Raw genomic sequence first — 19,520 nt, 5'->3', positions numbered from 1 at the left:
GTTGTTTTGTCCGGTGCCCTGATGCCATCACTCTTTTATATATATAGATATATATATATATTATTGTCATCATCTTTGATGGTGGTGGTAAAGGAGTCTCCTTCTCTAAAGGTTTTGAAGCAGAGGCTGGATGGCTCTCTGTCGGGAGGGCTTGGATTGTGCCTTCTTGCCTGGCAGAAGGGGGTCGGACTGGATGGCATCTGGAGGTCCCTTCCAACTCTAGGTTAAGCCATAATGGGAGAGGACTTCGTACACACGAAGGTAAGAATGGGAGTATGACCATACCTGCTGGGCGCTGTCCCCAGCGCCATCCCCTGAAGCCATGGCCCTGAAGGTGCCCGCAGCCTCCACAAACACCTCAGCGCCGCCATCTCGCTTGTGCGGCAAGACGTCGATTTCGCGCATGCTCCCTTTCTTTTCAGCGCAGGAGCCGCCATTGATGGTGTGGGCAACAAGGCCTAATCCTTTACAAGGGCTAGTAGTCGCCATTGCTAGTGTGAGCAAGGCATAATCCTTAACAAGGGCCAGTAGCCGCCATTGCTAGTGTGGGCAAGGCATAATTGACAAGGGCCAGTAGCCGCCATTGCTAGTGTGGGCAAGGCATAATCATTAACAAGGGCCAGTAGCCGCCATTGCTAGTGTGGGCAAGGCTGCATGATCGCGGTTGACACTCTGTGGCCATCATTCTGTCGGAAGTGACGTTCTGTTGTCTAGAAAAAGGAAGCCGTTGCGCTCTCTTCCTGTGTCCGGAGTGAGAAGAGCTGACCTTTTGTAGAGGACGCTGGGCGGGTGGGTAAGCTGCTTTGGCGTTGGACTACAACTCCCATCCAATGGGGCATCCCATGGGTCCCTTAATACCTTTACTAGGCATAGGTTTCATTTTATCTTTTACCTCAGACCTGGGCCAACTTGGGCCTTCCTTCCAACTTGTGGACTCCAACTTCCACCATTCCTCACACCCTCAGGCCCCTTCTTTCCCCCCTTCAGCCTTAGCTGCTTACCTGCCCTGACTTTCGGATACTGCAGTGCTTTAATGTGTTATTATTTTATTTATTTTATTTACTAAATTTATATCCCGCTCTTCTCACACCGAAGGGGACTCGGAGCGGCTTACAAATCAAATGAACATACAATATATTATTAGCATAGCACAATATAAGCATTAAATTACTGTATTGTACTATATCATTATATGGTAATATTATTAGTAATATTACATTTAATATATAATACGTACATAATTAATATTAGTATATTGTATTATTAGTAGTATAATATTGTAATCCATTTTAAGAAATGTTTTTCCAAATCAGTGTATTGGGGGGGTTCAGCAGAAACATGGTTATTGGAGCATATTAAAATGAGACACATAAAGAGGGAGCTCCCCGAAGGGACTCGGGGCGGCTTACATGGGACCGGGACCAGGTGGATACAGACAAGTGTATATAGTGTAGAATGTAAACTGGGGGAGAGGTAGATACCCGGAACTGTTATCCAAATAAGGTGCTTGGGAAGGCGTTTTATATATATATAACAAAATATATATATTGCATTTATATACCGCTTTTCTCACCCCTGGGGGGGACTCAAAGCGGTTCACATCAAATAAATGGCAACATTTCAATGCCTTACATACAATAAAAAACAGTATTTTCACACATCTAAAACAGTAACATAAGACTATAAATTAAACAATTAAAACTCTAAACCATCAAACATAAACATGTTATGCAATATTTACATAAAGTTCATGATGAAGGTTTCAGAATTAAGGTATTAAGGTATAACTGCAGGTTATCTTTACTACTTAAGTCAGGAGAAATGCTGCAATAGTATTTGGGAACAGTAAAAAAAAAGACTGGTTGAAATTCAGTTGTGACATACCAGAGGCACTGTTGGTAGATCACTTGTCTATCCCCAAAGGTAAATATTTGGGAGATGTTATGATCCATTGAGTTCACGAAGAACCAAATGCAGTCAGTCCAAGCATACCAATAAATTATGTGAATCATCAAAGTAACGACACAAATGCTATCAGCTGAAATAGGTGTTTATTTATTTATTTTATTTAATGCATTTATATCCCGCCCTTCTCACCCCGAAGGGGACTCAGAGTGGCTTACAAATTAAATTTACATACAATATTATATTATTAGCATAGCACAATACTGGCAATAAATTACCATATTGTATTATATCTGTATATTGTAATATTGTAATGTTTCCTGAAATCTTTCTTCTAAGGGCCTGAAAGTTGGGATAATGCTTACCATTCGTTCACAAGGGTTTGCCGGTTCATCTGTTTTCCTCATTCCTTCTTTTACTTTTTCAGAGCAACCTGCCAAGATGGGTGGTCATTTTGGGAACCTGGAACGGATACGGCATGTGATCACATACAGCTTGTCTCCCTTTGAACAGAGAGCTTTTCCCAACTACTTCTCAAAAGGGATTCTCAACGTCTGGAGGCGGTTCAGCACCCAGGTCTTGCGCGTGGCTCCTCGTAAGTGAAAAATATTGGCTTGCTTCTTCCATTTGTTACACAGCTCTTTTTCCAATTGTTAATTTATATTAAAATTTCCTGAAAAAAAACCCTGATTACAGTATACTGTAATTACAAAATCATGTTGTCAGTTAATCATATTTACCATATCACAGATGAGGGTGATGCATGTATGGCAAATGTTCATAGTTTTTCATGAGATGCTGTAGCAATAATAATTTCTTTTCTTACCTGCCTCTTCTTGTGGTGTGATATGTAGACAGGCTTTCGGGACTTGTTTTGAAATTAAATGAGATTAAAACTCTTTCCAGTAAAATAAGATTATTAAATGACCAATTAAAATAGCATTCAGAAATATAGTAAAGGTAAAGGTTTCCCCTGACGTTAAGTCCAGTTGTGTCGGATTCTAGGGGTTGGTGCTCATCTCCATTTCTAAGCCGAATAGCCGGCATTGTCCGTAGACACCTCCAAGGTCATGTGGCCAGCATAACTGCATGGAGCGCTGTTACCTTCCCGCCGGAGCGGTACCTATTGATCTATTCACATTTGCATGTTTTTGAACTGCTAGGTTGGCAGGAGCTGTAGCTAACACTCACTCCGCTCCCGGATTTGAACCTGTGACCTTTTAGTCTGCAAGTTCAGTAGCTCAGCTCTTTAACACACTGCGCCACTGGGGCTCCTTATTCAAAAATAATTTTCTGTTAAAAAAAATAACAAAACCAGCTGGAGAGCTGCACATTTCCCTTCCCTGAAACAGAATATTTGCACTAGGCTAAAGATTTATAGAAAATGTGAACCTGTCCTGCTTATATGCTGCTATGTCAATCACTTTTTATCTTGAAATATTCATCTGAGGAAAAAAAATATCATGAATTGCAACAAGCTGCCCTTCACAACTAAACAATATTTATTCTACTCTCCTATACAATACAGTACTTCATATTTTTAACTGGAACATTCAAAGAGACACCAAATTATGTACATATAAAGAATTTAACTAAAGAATGATCTGGTGTTTTAAATTAAGATGGGCAACTTGAGGCCCTGTGAACATTGTACTGCATTTCCCATCATCTCTCACTGTTGGACTTGGTGGCTAGAGATGATGAATGCCTTTTTAAAAAAGGATGGAAAACAAAGACATGTTAAATGTAATAATTGTATAGAATATCAAGATAGGTATAATGGGATTTTAAGGAGGGATTATTATTATTTGATGGAAGGAAGTAGAGGTTTCCATAATTTTAATATAGTTGTACAGCTAATTCTTCTCTCTCTGTGTGTTTTTCTATCCTAAAAGCATTTGTCATCGCCTACGTTGTTTATTCCTGGGGAACCCAAGAGTTTGAGCGTCTGAAAAGAAAGAACCCCGCCGATTATGAAAACGATGAGTAATTTGGTGCAAACAAAGGCAGCGCTCCTCGGCATTTACTCTTGCTTTGTTGACTTATCTATGACAAGTATCTATAATATTTAGACCATTCAATAAACGTCTTTCTCTTCCAGACGTGAAAATGACACCTAGTCTCTTTGTCAAAGCAATGCAGAATAATTATACATCAGGAAACCTTTTCTTTCCCAGAAGGATTTATTTTGTTTTGTTAAAACATGGATATCCTTCCATTTTTTTTGGTCCTGAAGGCAAGTTAATAGCAAGAGCAATCAGATTTTAAAAAGCAACCAAGCTCATTCAGTAAACAGATGCTGAAAGGAAATCAAATAGCAAGTGGCACAGCAATGTAAAATATCAGAATAAATTAACGTTTGCCAAAATATCCTTCCACCGCTGTTCTTTTATTGTGTGGAATAGGAACCTCTCCCTGTTCTTTCCATGCCATGTTTCTACCTCTTGATACCCCATTTAATGTCAAAGGTATTTCCCAGAAGCATATCGACTTAATTTCATTGAGATATGCCTTTCCCCCCTCAAAAGCGGGTGAGGTGGTCGTCCTTTGTGATATTATTTATTTATTTACTACATTTATATCCCGCTCTTGTTATGAACAACATGCATTTATTTATTTATTTATTACATTTATATTACAGTATTATTACATTTATATCGCATTCTTCTCACCCCGGAGGGGACTCAGAGCCTAGGACAAAACAACAAAACTACACATCCCAGAAACACTAAACTTGGCAGCACAACCCCTCATCCATGCCTCTACAAAAAGAAAAGAAAAATAAAGTCCTAATTAGAGGGAGAGGAATAATTGTTTTTATCCAATTGCTGCCAGTTAGAAGGCTAAGCTCCGTCAGGGGAAAACCTTGACCCTTTACCTTAACTACCACCAATACCTCAGTACTTTATTTCCCATACCACCAGACTTCTCCACAGCAACATGTGGCCGGGCACAGCTAGAATATTATATATGTATACATTATTATACATTTTTCTGAGGAGAAGGCGATGATTTACAGTGTCATAAACTCCTTGACAGGTCTATAAGACAGCTCTGGATCTACACTGCCCATATAATGCGGCTTCAAGACTGCATTATATGGCAGTGTCGGTGAGGCCTGCCAAAACATTCCCTCAGAGAGGAACTCGATGGGCGGGGGGAAAGAGAAGAGAGGGAGGAGCCGTTGCCTGGAAACGGGAAGAAAGGCGGGCCAAGGAGCCTCTTTCCAGCCAATCAGCGCGCACAGAGGCGGGAGAAGGGGAGGGGTAAAGGAGCGCGCAAGAGGTGCGCACGCACGCACGCTTTTTGTCAAATTGGGGATGGGGAGCTCGATGGGAGGGGGAGGGAAAAAGAAGAGAGGGAGGAGCCGTTGCCTGGAAACGGGGGAAAAAGAACCTCTTTCCAGCCAATGAGCGCGCGAAAGGTGCGCGCGAGAGTCCCCGCCCCCTTTTTGTCTTCTCTGGGGAGCAACCGTTGCTGGCCGTCTCCGCCGCTCTGCGCATGCGCGTCCCTCTCAGGGCTCGAGAGAAGCGCTCGTTTCCTCTGAGGGGCGCCAACATGGCGGAGCGAGGGGCGTCCGGCGGCGGCGGCCAGCGGGCCTCGTCGTCGTCCTCCTCGTCGGCCCCTTCCCTCCTCCCGCCGCCGGCACAGCCGAGTTCCTCGGCCTCTTCCTCCTCGCCGTCGCCGTCCCCTCAGGTGGCGTCTCCCGCAGCGGTGGCCGGGCAGCCGCCTCCTCCGCCGCCTTCCTCCTCCGCCGCCTCGTCGTCTTCCTCTCAGCCCGCGCTCCTGGGACCCGCGGCGGCGGCAGCAGGGGGGCGCCCCGTCCAGATGAACCTCTACGCCACTTGGGAGGTGGACCGAAGCTCGCCCAGCTGCGTGCCCAGGTGAAAGCCCGCCGCCTCGGCCCTCCACACGAGGGGCGTGTCGCTGTGGGGAGTGGCCATCTGTCGGGAGGGATCGCGTGGTGCCTTTCTGCCTGGCAGAAGCGGGTTGCACTGGGTGGCCCTTGGGGTCTCATCCAATGCTAGGTTACTATGAGTAAATAATAATAATAACAATAATAATGATAATCTTTGATAATAATGATGACAATGGAGTCTTCTTATCTGGAGGTTTTGAAGCAGAGGCTGGATGACCATCTGTCAGGAGTGCTCTGATGGTGTCTACTGGATGGCCCTTGGAATCTCTTCCAACTCTAGGATTCTATATTAATAATAATCTTTGGTAATAATGACAATGGAGTCTTCTTATCTGGAGGTTTGAAGCAGAGGCTGGATGACCATCTGTCAGGAGTGCTCAGATGGTGTCTACTGGATGGCCCTTGGGATCTCTTCCAACTCTAGGATTCTATATTAATACAGTAGAGTCTCACTTATCCAAGCTAAATGGGCCAGCAGAAGCTTGGATAAGCGAATATCTTGGATAATAAGGAGGGATTAAGGAAAAGCCTATTAAACATCAAATTAGTTTATGATTTTACAAATGAAGCACCAAAACATCATGTTAGAAAACAAATTTGACAGAAAAAGTAGTTCAATACGCATTAATGTTATGTTGTAATTACTGTATTTACGAATTTAGCACCAAAATATCATATTGAAAACATTGACTACAAAAATGGCTTGGATAATACAGAAGCTTGGATAAGCGAGGATTGGATAAGTGAGACTCTACTGTAATAATCTTTGATAATAATGATGACAATGGAGCCTTCTTATCTGGAAGTTTTGAAGCAGAGGCTGGATGACCATCTGTCAGGAGTGCTCTGATGGTTACTACTGGATGGCCCTTGGGATCTCTTCCAACTCTAGGATTCTATATTAATAATAATCTTTGATAGTAATGATCACAATGGAGCCTTCTTATCTGGAAGTTTTGAAGCAGAGGCTGGATGACCATCTGTCAGGAGTGCTCTGATGGTTACTACTGGATGGCCCTTGGGATCTCTTCCAACTCTAGGATTCTATATTAATAATAATCTTTGATAGTAATGATCACAATGGAGTCTTCTTATCTGGAGGTTTTGAAGCAGAGGCTGAATGACCATCTGTCAGGAGTGCTCTGATGGTGTCTACTGGATAGCTCTTAGGATCTCTTCTAACTCTATATAATACAATATAAGAATATTATATTTTATATGTAATATTACTAATAATGGTACAGTATATTGATTAGTACAATATAGTGATTTATGACCTGAAAGCTGCCAGGTTCAAATCCCACCCAGGGAGAGTGCGAATGAGCTCCCTCTATCAGCTCCAGCTCCATGCGGGGACATGAGAGAAGCCTCCCATAAGGATGGTAAAAACATCGAAGAAACATCCGGGCATCCCCTGGGCAACGTCCTTGCAGACGGCCAATTCTCTCTCTCCAGAAGCAATTCAAGTTGCTCCTGACACGAAAAAAAATGCCAATATTGTACTATGCTAATAATATAATATTGTATGTAAATTTAATTTGTAAGCCACTCTGAGTCCCCTTTGGGGTGAGAAGGGCGGGATATAAATGTAGTAAATAAATAAATAACTCTAGGATTCTATAATAATAATCTTTGATAATAATGATCATAATGGAGTCCTCTCCTCTGGAGGTATTGAAGCAGTGGCTGGATGGCCATCTGTCGGGAGGACTCTGATGGTGTCTTCCTGCCTGGCAGAAGGGGGTTGCACTGGATTGGCCTTGCAGTGTCTTCCAACTCTAGGATTCTATTATTATTATTCTCTGATAATAATGATGCTGATAGAGTCTTCTTCTCTGGAGGTATTGAAGCAGTGGCTGGGTGGCCATCTGTCAGGAGTGCCCTGATGGTGTCTACTGGATGGCCCTTGGGATCTCTTCTAACTCTAGGATTCTATAATAATAATAATAATTGATAATAATGATGACGATGGAGTCCTCTTCTCTGGAGGTATTGAAGCAGTGACTGGATGGCCATCTGTCAGGAATGCTCTGATGGTGTCTACTGGATGGCCCTTGGGATCTCTTCTAACTCTAGGATGCTATAATAAATAATATTTGATAATGATGACGATGGAGTCCTCTTCTCTGGAGGTATTGAAGCCGTGGCTGGATGGCCATCTGTCGGGAGAGCCTGAATGGTGTCTTCCTGTGTGGCAGAAGGAGGTTGCACTGGGTTGGCCTTGCGGTGTCTTCCAGCTTAGGATTCTATGATTCAACAGAGTCCAGGTGGCCATCTTTCAGGAGTTTGATGGTTTCTTTCTGCTTGGCAGAATGGGGCTGGTCTGGATGTCCCTTGGGGGTCCTTTACCAACTGTAATGAAGTAGGGTACCTCTCCTCCTATGACGGTCTTCCAACAGAGGTTAGATGTCAGTCAGGAGGGCTTTGGTTATTTTGTCTCCCTGCCTGGCAGCAATGGGCTGGGACTGGATGGCACTTGAGCTCTCTTCCAACTCTAGTATTGTGTGCAGCTGGATGAAGTTGGTGTATCTATCCTTCTCTTTCTGTGTAAGGGAGAAACACATGAACTTCCTGTCATGTGTCTTGATATGAGTTATTTTTTTGCACCTCACTGCTGCAGTTCTAAGGACAGTTGAGGTGGCAGGCAGGACCTTCTGCTTTGCCTGGGCGGTGAGATATTGTCATTAAGAAAGAAACAGCCGTTTGGGCCTAGTGGGAGATAAGCAGCTGTCTTTGAAATGATTGATTACTGTTTATTTTTAGTTTGCCTAGACATGTTTGATTGTGAAGAGCCCAGGCGGCTGATTGTTTTTCTCCTCTCAGACACTAAGTATCATGCTAATCATTTGTTGAGAATGTCCATGAAAAATGGTCAGTGTTTCCCTACGAACAAGCATAATGCAACCATGTTTCTAACATCACTGATGCTGCGTTGCAGGCATTTCTGATTGTTGCGAGACTTGGCTGTTTACATCCCAAGGGTCAAATATTTGCTTTCCAACCATACACTAATAGATATATTGCTGGTCTTCAGATAACCTTGAGGGAAGAATGTCTTGATATGTTGTCAAAGGCTTTCATGGCCGGAATCAGGAGCCTCTGATGGCGTAGTAGATTAAAGCCTCATGACTTGAAGGTTGGGTTGCTGACCTGAAGGCTGGCAGGTTCGAATCCCACCCGGGGAGAGCGCAGATGAGCTCCCTCTATCAGCTCCAGCTCCATGCGGGGACATGAGAGAAACCTCCCACAAGGATGGTAAAAACATCAAAAACATCCGGGCGTCCCCTGGGCAACGTCCTTGCAGACGGCCAATTCTCTCACTGCAGAAGTGACTCAAGTTGTTCCTGACACACACACACACACAAATGGCCGAAATCACAGGGTTGTTGTGTGTTTTCTCTCCTGATGTTTCACCCACATCTATGGCAGGCATCCTCAGAGGTTGTGAGGTATGCCATAGATGTGGGTGAAACATCAGGAGAGAATACTTCTGGAACATGGCCATACAGCCTAGAAAACACACAACAACCCTGTATCTTGATAGCTGAATGTTGATTTCCTGTAGAATTTTTACTGTCTTTTCATTTTTTGTTTGTTCAATCTCTAATTGAGTGAGGACATTATAAATACAGTACATATTTCACATGGCTCTTTGAAACAAGGAGAACAATCCAAAATAGATGTGGACTGAAATCCATTCAGGAACAATCTTCTTTCTTCCTGAAAGGACAAATGAAAATTTTGATATTGGTGTTAATTTCCCCGCCTTTACAATAATGACTTTTCAGCAATAATAACTCCCTCCATCAATATCTTACTGTACAGATGTTATCTATAATCTCCAACCAACATTTGTCATGCTGGATTGGGATGATGAAAGTTATAGATTAAAAAGTATATTAGATTCCAATTTCAGGATGGTTAATACAGCAGATTTACTTATTTTGCTCATCTTCTGATTATTTCCCCCCAAAGCCTATTACGTTGATGTTTTTGTTAGTCCATTGTTAGTCATTGGATAATATACTCTCTATGAGTGATTCAGGATTTACTATCACTGATCACGTAATGCAGGACAAAAGTGGCAGCGAAAGCAAATCTAATACATGTTTTTCTTATTTTCTTTGTCAGTCAGTTGGTATGATTTATTTGCAAAGAGTTGCTGCTCCCTGCTTCTGTTACTGGTGTAGCTGATGTGTCTTTGTAATGACTAGTTGATCTGCTGTATGGCTTTTGAACTCTTTTTAATGCCACCGGAAAGTGTATTGCACGTTGTATTAACACAGGAATTTTGTTCCTGTCACATAGGAAATTGCAGAGCAGAACGTTTTCTCATTGCAGAAGCATTGATGTTGATTGATTCCTTTACATGGCTACGTTGTTTAATGAGATAAAATCTTGTAACTGTTATGTACAAGATATGTCCTCTTAGAAAAAAAATGTCCCAATAATTTGTAACTAAAAAGATTTTGAAACACTCAAAACTGCACATTTTCATTATATACTACTGTTTCATGCCCTGAGCCCTTGGCATAAGCTATACGTAAATAATTACTGTATGCTGTAATTCCTCTAGTACAGTCAGTGAAAGCTATTGCTGAGGAGAGATAACATTTGAACATTAGTAATGCCATTTCTGGAGAAAAAAACTTTCCATAATTAATAGCTCAGGTTGATGAAATAGATGATTTTAAAAGCTTACTCCCATCATTAGTCTGTCAGCCTAAGGATTGAGAGAGACTGGCTATCTTTAATTTATGAAAGCCTCCACCCTATCGCCTGTAGGCTCTTAATTATAACTTTTAAAATACTTTGTTTCATTGGAAGACTTCCACAGTTTCAGAAACTGCAACTTACAAGTTGTTCAAAGGACAGGAGAGCCATTCATGCATTTAGTCCTGCAGTAGTAATTTGACATGTTTCTGTTGGGAGTGTATCCGTGTATGAGTTCAACTTAAAAGTCCATGTTCTTTTTTGATTGTGGAAATAGTCAAAATACAGTCAAATTAATTAGTAACAACAATGTGTAGTAGAAATAATAAAGAGAAGGATGTAGTACAATGAAAGCTCTTGGATTTATTTAGAAGCAAGCTTTATTGCACGTATACAAAGTTTGCCTTGCCTCCAGTTGTGAATACGCTCACTGTGCCTGGCTATTAGTTATCGGCTTTGAGTACGTTTTTAATATATATTATATGCTCTATGATTTTATGTCTATATGTTTTAAAGGTATTTATGTGTTGTATTTTATTTGTGTATTGCTGGGCTTTGTCCCCATGTAGGCTGCCCTGAGTCCCTTCGGGGAGATGGGGTGGGGTATAATAATAAAATTATTATTATTATTACTATTAACTGGCATGTGTAGTTAAAAAATGCTTGTAGGAGGATTAGATAGATTGATGTAAAGCATGCCAATGGGGAAAAAAACCATCTGCAGTATATACTTGACCATAAGTTGAGAATTTTTACTCAAGAAGTTAACTTTGAAAACGTGGGTTGACTTATCCACGTCAATGCTGTTTCTATAGGAGCTGAGGTTGCACCACCCAGCTCAGGGGAAAAAGAAGCCGAGGCAGCCAAAAAGGTCATAAGACCTGTGACTGCTCCTTGGAAACTGGGGATGATGAAGCACAGTCCAAAAACGACCCTGTGAACCATTATTTGTTAGATGGTTTTGTGTACCCTTTGCCTTGGATCTCCTTTTCTTTGTTGTGAGCAGACTTTTCTGGGTGACCTTTAATTCAGCTAAGGCAGTTGACTTTTCTGATATTGTATCTAATCTTCAAAACATATAATTAAACCCCAACAGTGCTTTCTCATGACTCAGTTTTGGTCTGACCTCTGTTCAGGGAACATTCGTGTTTGAAGTTAAACACAAGCGTGAATAGGCCCAGCAATGTAAATGGGAGCTCTAATTGTTTTCATCACAGGAACAGAAAGGAGGCCTTTATGCCACTGTTAGATCCAGATAATCATATTATTAATTGCGAAAGTTTTCAGGAAAGCCATTGAGACAGAAGCCCAGGGCTCTTAAATGTGTGCTACTAGACACATGTTATTCCCAGAAGCAAGATCAAATTCTTTAATCAAGTTGAAATTATCTAGCAGTGATTTTCAAAGATATACACTTGGGCATTATTTGCTCTAAAGTATGATAGTGAGTAGAGTAGGCACACTAAATGGATAGTTATGGCTGAGTTCTGAAAAATATAAGTTCATGATGGACCCAAGATCCAAAGGGGTTTAATTCAATTTTGCAGCCAGGGTTCGATCTCAGATACACAGTCAGAAGGGTGCTCTCCAGGGTTCTAAATCCTGCATGAGCTTCAGTCAGCCTATTGAGAGGAGCTCTCCAATGTACTGAATCCTTGAACCCTTCCTCCTGCATCTGGTTGGTGGTTCCTGTTCTGAAATGTAGAAAACCATATGAATGCATATCCCATGCCAAGAATCACCTTGTGTACTTTTTCTTCTTGACGATGTAATTCTTTTTGTAATATGTAGCAATATTCTTTTTCTCAAGATTGTCAGGTCATCTTGTAGTTTCATATCTGCCTACTAAATGTACCTTATATACCCGAATATAAGCCAACCCGAATATAAGCCGAGGCACCTAATTTTACCACAAAAAACTGGGAAAACAATGACTCTAGTATAAGCCGAGATACCAATAAAATTACATTAATTGAGGCTTTAGTAGTTTAAATGTTTTTGAATCTTTACATCAAACTGTAATTTAAGATAGGACTGTTTAACTCTGATTAAATCATTATTTTCATCTTCTTCAATGTAAATGTGCTTATGTATCCTTTTAATAATAATAGAGTGAAATAATAAATGTAATAATAATAATAATAATAAAGGCAGTAAAATAATAAATGTAATAATAATAAAAAATAGAGTAAAATAAATGTAAAAGTAAGAACAACAATAGAATAAAATAATAAATGTAATAATAATAATTAATAGAGTAAAATAAGAAATATAACAATACCAATAATAGAGAAAAATAATAAATATACCATATATTCTTGAGTATAAGCTGGCCTGAATATAAGCCCACCAGGACCCTTACCTGAGTATTAGCCAAGGAGGTTTTTTTTTTCAGTCCTAGAAAAGGGGTGAAAAACTAGGCTTATACTCAAGTATCTACAGTAAATATAGTCTGTCATTTACTTGTCTCAGGAAAGTCATGAATTCTGTGTTAGACCAAAAACACATCTATTTCAGCAAGACAATGAAAATTAATTTCAATGGATTAGGCATTCTTGTTCAGAAGTTTGGTTTTGGATGCTAACAAATTAACATAGTAGGTATTATTATCTATAGTCAGCACTCGGTATCTGCTGGGATTTGGTTCCAAAATCACATATGGATACTTTTTTTTTTCCCGTGTCAGGAGCAACCGGAGTTGCTTCTGGAGTGAGAGAATTGGCCGTCTGCAAGGACGTTGCCCAGGGGACGCCTGGATGTTCTTTGATGTTTTTACCATCCTTGTGGGAGGCTTTTCTCATGTCCCCGCATGGAGCTGGAGCTGATAGAGGGAGCTCATCCACACTCTCCCCAGGTGGTATTCGAACCTGGCAGCTTTCAGGTCAGCAACCCAACCTTCAAGTCACTTAGTCCACTACGCCATCTGGGGGCTCCATATGGATACTAAAATCTATGGATACTCAAGTCCTGTTATATATAGTGGCATGCTAAAAAGTTATCACTTATATAACATGGCAAAATTAAATTTGCCTTTTGGATGTAAATAAAATATTTTCAATTTATGGATGCAGAATTTGTGGATACTACATGCCGATGGTATTTTGCTTTAAATTTCCTAGGAAATAAATCCAATTTCCCATTCAAAGGCCTCATAATTCAAGTATTTGGTCAAGCAGTTGCATTTTTCTAGTTGTTGCCATGTTGCTTGTATGCTGGTATGTTGACTGCAGTTTGCAGTAACAGTGGAATCCCTTGTTTGATAGGGATCGACCGTGAGTCATTCAGACAATTAATCAGAGCAGAATTGATTTAATTATCCTTAAATATCTCAGATTGATGAATGTCAAGTTAAAGCTCTGCTCCACTAGGCTGTTATCTGTGAGTGCCCTTGGCAGATTGTCCTGTTGCCTGACCCTGAGTATTTTTGTCACATTGGATATGTGTTTATTATTGTATTCTTTCCGATGGAGGAGAGCTAGAAGCCTTTGACTGTAATTCGGCAAATCATGTGCTTTCCTTGATTTAGAGCAGTGGATCACTGACGTCTTACCAAACTGGACAGCTGCACTGACTTCATTTTGATTCAGTGTTCTCCAGGCATGGATCGCTTCAGGATAATCTTGTAATTAGGTCAATAAAAAGATAGGTTAGAAGGCAAAAGTTCAGAGCAATTCATTTAAACAAGACCAACCAGTGAAATGAATACATCCAGCCTCTGTTTTAAAATCCCAAATGAGGGAGACTGCACCACATTTTAAGGCAGCACATTTCACCGTTGAACAGTTTTTAACACTAGAAAGTTCTTCTAATGTTTAGGTGAAATCTTTTTTCTTGCAGGAAAACGATGAATGGATTCATAGGTTGCATTTTATTTATTTATTTTATTTATTTACAGTATTTATATTCCGCCCTTCTCACCCCGAAGGGGACTCAGGACGGATCACAATGTACATATATATGGCAGACATTCAATGCCATTAGACATACGACATATAGACAGATGCAGAGACAATTTAACATTTTCCAGCTTCTGGCTTCATGTGGGTATGCTTGATTCCAGCCATAGGGGGAGCTACCGCTTCACTGTCCACTTGTGACACCGAGTCCTTGATAGTAGTACTTCCTCATTCCGCACACTGCTAGCAGTTTTATGGTGTTGTAAATTAGTTAAATTAGCCTCCCCGCATAAAGCAGTACCTAAATTTTCTACTCGATAGATGCAACTGTTTTTCGAGCTGATTAGGTCAACAGCGAGCTAGGGTATTAATTCTCGGGAGCTCAATCCGACCCAGGCTTCGATCCCATGACCTCTCGGTCAGTAGTGATTTAGTGCAGCTGGCTATTAACCAGCTGCACCACAGTCCGGCCACATACCCATGCCAACCTTCTCATGGTGACCAGAGTGGAAACCAGTCTTGTACTCATCCACTTTTTGGCCAAGGAGAAACCCATAAGTGCTATAATTCAGAGCATTTTTCCATTTCATTTTCTTTGCCTCTCAGTTCCCATGTCTCCTTTTAGATTTTCATGTTCATATACTGATGAGGCCATGCAATGTTGAAAAACTATTCAGCAATTAATAAATGATTCAGCAAGTCTTCAGCCAACCTTAATGTGCTACTTATGAAACTGCAATTACTAAAACATTTTATGAATTTAATTACTAGATGGGGAAAATTATTCTGCAAAAATATGCTCCTGAGAATTTCGGTTTGGAAGAAAATTGAGAAAACCCAGGCTTTCATAAAAATGGCTCACTTTATTTATATTTAATGTTGACCTGTGACTCGTTGAGAGCTGTACGAAATGAAACATCTTCCTTGGTTTATATTATTTGCTGATAGTCACAGAAATTTAACTCAGCTGAATGATGAAACTATGAGGAAACATTATCTGTTTCTGAGGCAAGAATTTGTACAAGCAGCATCTTGATAAATGTTTCATCAATTTCCTTACATTGCTTTGCTTTCAGGGCTGAGGCGCATATAATACTCTCTATGCTGATCACAAATAATTTATAATTAACAGCATTGTGTTGTAGTTTAAGCATTGTGCTACAACTCTGGAGACCAGAGTTCAAATCCTTGTTCAGCCATGAAATTGTTTTTTTTTTAACTTCCATATATTTCTTTTCCTTGTAGCTACTCGGCCTAAGAATTAGTTCTAGAGAAGTTGGAAGCTCACATAGTTGTGGAAATGCAGTTGGTATTGATAAATGTATTGCCTGCATTGTGGATTTTACATTATCTTTTGCTTTAATGCAGGGGTTCTCAAACTTTTTCAGCCGTGGAGCCCTCTTTGAAGCAAAAGTTTCTCGTGGAGCCCTAATACATGTTTATATATTATATAATATATTATATTATATATGACTTATATAGATCAGGCACGGGTAAACCATTTGACACGTGTTTTAAAATTTGACAGATGGGCCGGGCCAGTGGCAGATGGATGGAGAGTGTTTATGTGAATTAATTGGGGAAAAAAAGAACAAATTCCTATGCACACAGCACATATCTCGTTTGTAGTGCAAACAAGAGAAAGAACAATACAATATTTAAAATAAATAGCAATTTTAACCAACATCAACTTACTGTCTATACTCAAGTATAAGCCGACCCAAATACAAGCCAAGACACCTAATATTACCACAAAATGGGAAAACTCATTGACTCGATTATAAGACGAAGGTGGGAAATGCAGCAGTTAACGGTCAATTTCAAAAATAAAAATAAACACTAATAAGATTACCAATAACAGTATTTCAGTGTAAGACCCCAGGAGCCATCCAGTCCAATCCCTTTCTACCATGCAGGAAAAGCACAGTCAAAGCACTCCCAACAGATGACCATCCAGTCTTTGTAATAATAAAAATAATAGCAGAAACTCCAGGGGCATCCAGTCCAATCCCTTTCTGTCACTATTTTTACTTGAAGGGGAAACTTAAGGGAAGCAGAGCTCTCACCACTCATCTGTCTTCTCGGTTTTCTGTTGGTGCCAACTCTCAAAAAAATACTGGGACGCAGCATTCTCTTCTGATGGCAGAACTTTCAAGTTTGAACAGATCTACTCTCCATATTCTAATTTGTGAATCTCCTGGTTGGAAACTCTTGGGCATGTTTTGTCTTGGTTTCACTGTAGCTAATTGCTTTGTCATGGCTTGAAATGCAGTTTCTGATGAGCAACGGCAAGAAGGGTTCTTGAAATGACCTTGGTTGGAAGGTGTTCTGTGTTGGGCAACCTTATGCATGGAAAGTTCATGGCAGATAAAGCACAAAGATGCCAGCATTTTCCTCCCCCCAGTGTTACAATGCCTAGAAAAAATAGAAGATCATTTTCATAATAGAAATACATAGCAATACAGTAAACAAGTAATTTAAATAGCCTTGGCTAGGGATGTATGTAGAAGAGATTATATGAGATTAATTTGTGGTCCAGGGAAGGCAAACCTACCTCCTCTCGGAAAAAAAGCAATCAATAAATGTGGTTAGGGGAAAGTGTTTTGTTTTTCTTTTGACTTCAGACGCAGTTGGTTTATAATCTGCACTATGTTTCTTTCCTCTGGACAGATTGTTCAGCTTGACTTTGAAAAAGCTCATCATGCTGAAGGAGCTGGATAAAGATTTAAATTCAGTGGTGATTGCTGTAAAACTACAGGTACATGTCTCGAGGGAGTGAGGGGAGGTCCAAAGCTGCTTCCTGGCCTGAGCCAGGCACCTCTTAGCATTACCATGCCTTTTCCTTTAATATGTTTTTGTGATTTTCATATACCTTCCATCTTTGAAGACAAAAAACTGTTGTGCATATTTCCTCAGGGGTCAAAGAGAATCCTGAGGTCCAACGAGATTGTCTTGCCGGTCAGTGGACTTGTGGAAACAGAGCTGCAGCTGACCTTCTCATTGCAGGTTAGTACAGCAAGACTAAAGATCAGTCTCTTCCGATGTATTGTGTTCTGCAAGGTGGAATGTGAATTACCGTATATACTCGAAGATAAGCCCGAGTTTTTCAGCCCTTATTTATGAGCTGAAAAAGCCTCCCCCAGCTTATAATCGGTCAAGGCCGGCAACAGAGCCTGCAGGTTATTGCTTGCAATATATGATCTATTTCTCTCTTCTCCTCCCTTATCAGTTGTTTACTTTTGCAAAGCCTCCCTCGCTCTTAATCAAGGGAATGTTTTGAAAAGAGAGACATCCTTGCAAGTCAGGAAGAAGAAAATATATATTCATTAATCTTATGAAAGCATTTGTTAAACAGATATATAGGCATTAACCCCTTGCAAGCTTTTGCACTCTCTATGTACCTTTATATGTGTATCTATCTACAGTAGAGTCTCACTTATCCAACATAAACGGGCCAGCAGAACGTTCAATAAGCGAATATGTTGGATAATAAGGAGAGATGAGGAAGAAGCCTATTAAACATCAAATTAGGTTATGATTTTATAAATTAAGCACCAAAATATCATGTTATACAACAAATTTTACAGAAAAAGTAGTTCAATATACAGTAATGCTACGTAGTAATTACTATATTTATGAATTTAGCACCAACAAATCACACTATATTGAAAACATTGACTACAAAAATGCGTTGGATAATCCAGAATGTTGGATAAGCGAATGTTGGATGAGTGAGACTCTACTGTATATACATTAATTTTATATATGAATTTCCCCTCATATGTTTGCAGGTCTTTGCAAATCCTTTATACATATAGATCCATGTACCTGTGTATCTGTAGCCATATGAATTTACCCTCATATGTTTGCAAGTCTCTGTAAATATCTATATAAAGAGAGATGTCTGGATTGATATGAATATATTCTTACCTACCTATATATAGGGCTTGGAAATATTACGGGGGGGGGGGGGGGGGGGGAAATGAACACACAAATATATATAGACATGTCTAGATAGATATGAATATATACATATACATATACACACACACACATATATATATATATATATATATATATATATATATATATATATATATGGTTTGCAAATATTATAGGGGAAATGCACACACACACAGAGGGATTTGCAAACGTTTCAGGGGGAAATGCATATGTGAAATTAGTATCTATAATTATAGATCTATATCTAGCTCTGCGTTTTTTATATAAGCATTGAATGTTTGCCTGTTACTGTGCTGGAAGCTGGCCTGGGTCCCCATGGGGAGATAGGGTGGGATCCAAATGAAGTTCTTCTTCTTCTTCTTCTTCTTCTTCTTCTTCTTCTTCTTCTTCTTATTATTATTATTATTAGGTTATTGTTGATACCATATTGTTTTTGTTGCCCCTATATTTCCACTTATAGAGCTAGTTTATTGCTTTTCTTTGAAATACGGTAAATATTTAAAAACATTTAACCTACTGATGCCTTGATTAATGAAATTTTATTGGTATCTATTTTTATTTTGAAATTTACCCGTAACTGCTGCATTTCCCACCCTTGGCTTATACTTGAGTCAATAAGTTATCCCAGTTTTTTGTGATAAAATTAGGTGCCCCAGCTTATATTCGGGTCGGCTTATACTCGAGTATATACAGTATTTCATAAACGCATGGGAGTGAAATTATATTTTATGTCTAACTAGCTTGGGGACCCTGCGGTGCCCGGGTTATTCGAGAAAAGCATTGTTTGCCTGTGTTCCAAGTGTAGTCTAGATCCAATGTCAGCTGGGTTCAGTGGGTGCGGGTGAACTACAACTCCCATGTGCAAGTCCCATCGTCCATAGTCCATCCCCCTCCAAACACTGCCAGGATGTAGAGTGGGTCATGGGGGCTCCATGTGCCAAGTTTGGTCTTGATCAGACATTGGTGGGGGTCGCAGTGGTCTTGGGAAGTGAGTGAAGATACTGCAAGTTGCATCATCCATGGTCCAAACTCTTCCAAACCATACCAAGATGTAGAGTGGGTCATGAGGGCTCTGTGTGCCAAGTTTGGTCCTTATTCGTCATTGGTGGGAGTCGCAGTGCTCT

General features: G+C 40.2%; 3 protein-coding genes across 5 annotated transcripts in view; 2 read left to right on the top strand and 1 right to left on the bottom strand.

Annotated features, from left to right (window-relative positions):
* The window catches only part of ndufs2 (NADH:ubiquinone oxidoreductase core subunit S2), a 28,808-nt gene extending 28,356 nt beyond the window's left edge, over positions 1 to 452 (bottom strand). The window contains exon 1 of the mRNA XM_062964890.1: positions 286 to 452. Coding sequence (XP_062820960.1) covers positions 286 to 437 — 152 coding nt within the window. The 5' untranslated portion in view covers positions 438 to 452. The remainder of the gene's footprint in view (positions 1 to 285) is intronic.
* A 179-nt stretch (positions 453 to 631) lies between these two features.
* On the top strand, positions 632 to 4,005 carry LOC100563690 (cytochrome b-c1 complex subunit 8). 2 transcript variants are annotated; one of them, XM_003227724.3, is made up of 3 exons: positions 632 to 789; positions 2,333 to 2,500; positions 3,801 to 4,005. In XM_003227724.3, exons 2-3 carry the CDS (start codon positions 2,347 to 2,349, stop codon positions 3,893 to 3,895), a joined length of 249 nt encoding a protein of 82 aa, XP_003227772.1. In that variant the 5' UTR covers positions 632 to 789; positions 2,333 to 2,346; the 3' UTR covers positions 3,896 to 4,005. The 2 variants fall into 2 exon arrangements, with proteins under 2 accessions (XP_003227772.1, XP_008119252.1); XM_008121045.2 differs by having other exon boundaries at positions 661 to 793.
* A 1,334-nt stretch (positions 4,006 to 5,339) lies between these two features.
* pacs1 (phosphofurin acidic cluster sorting protein 1) overlaps positions 5,340 to 19,520 on the top strand; it is a 64,614-nt gene continuing 50,433 nt past the window's right edge. The window contains exons 1-3 of one of the 2 annotated variants that reach the window (XM_008121044.3): positions 5,340 to 5,789; positions 17,104 to 17,191; positions 17,350 to 17,439. In XM_008121044.3, the coding sequence (XP_008119251.2) occupies positions 5,407 to 5,789; positions 17,104 to 17,191; positions 17,350 to 17,439 (561 nt within the window). In that variant the 5' untranslated portion in view covers positions 5,340 to 5,406. The remainder of the gene's footprint in view (positions 5,790 to 17,103; positions 17,192 to 17,349; positions 17,440 to 19,520) is intronic. The other variant, XM_003227729.4, reaches the window with a different exon arrangement.

Source organism: Anolis carolinensis, unplaced genomic scaffold (assembly GCF_035594765.1).
Source record: "Anolis carolinensis isolate JA03-04 unplaced genomic scaffold, rAnoCar3.1.pri scaffold_14, whole genome shotgun sequence".
Taxonomy (NCBI): Eukaryota; Metazoa; Chordata; class Lepidosauria; order Squamata; family Dactyloidae; genus Anolis; species Anolis carolinensis.
The sequence above is the reverse complement of the archived record's forward strand: the minus strand, read 5'-3'. Positions and strand labels throughout refer to the sequence as shown.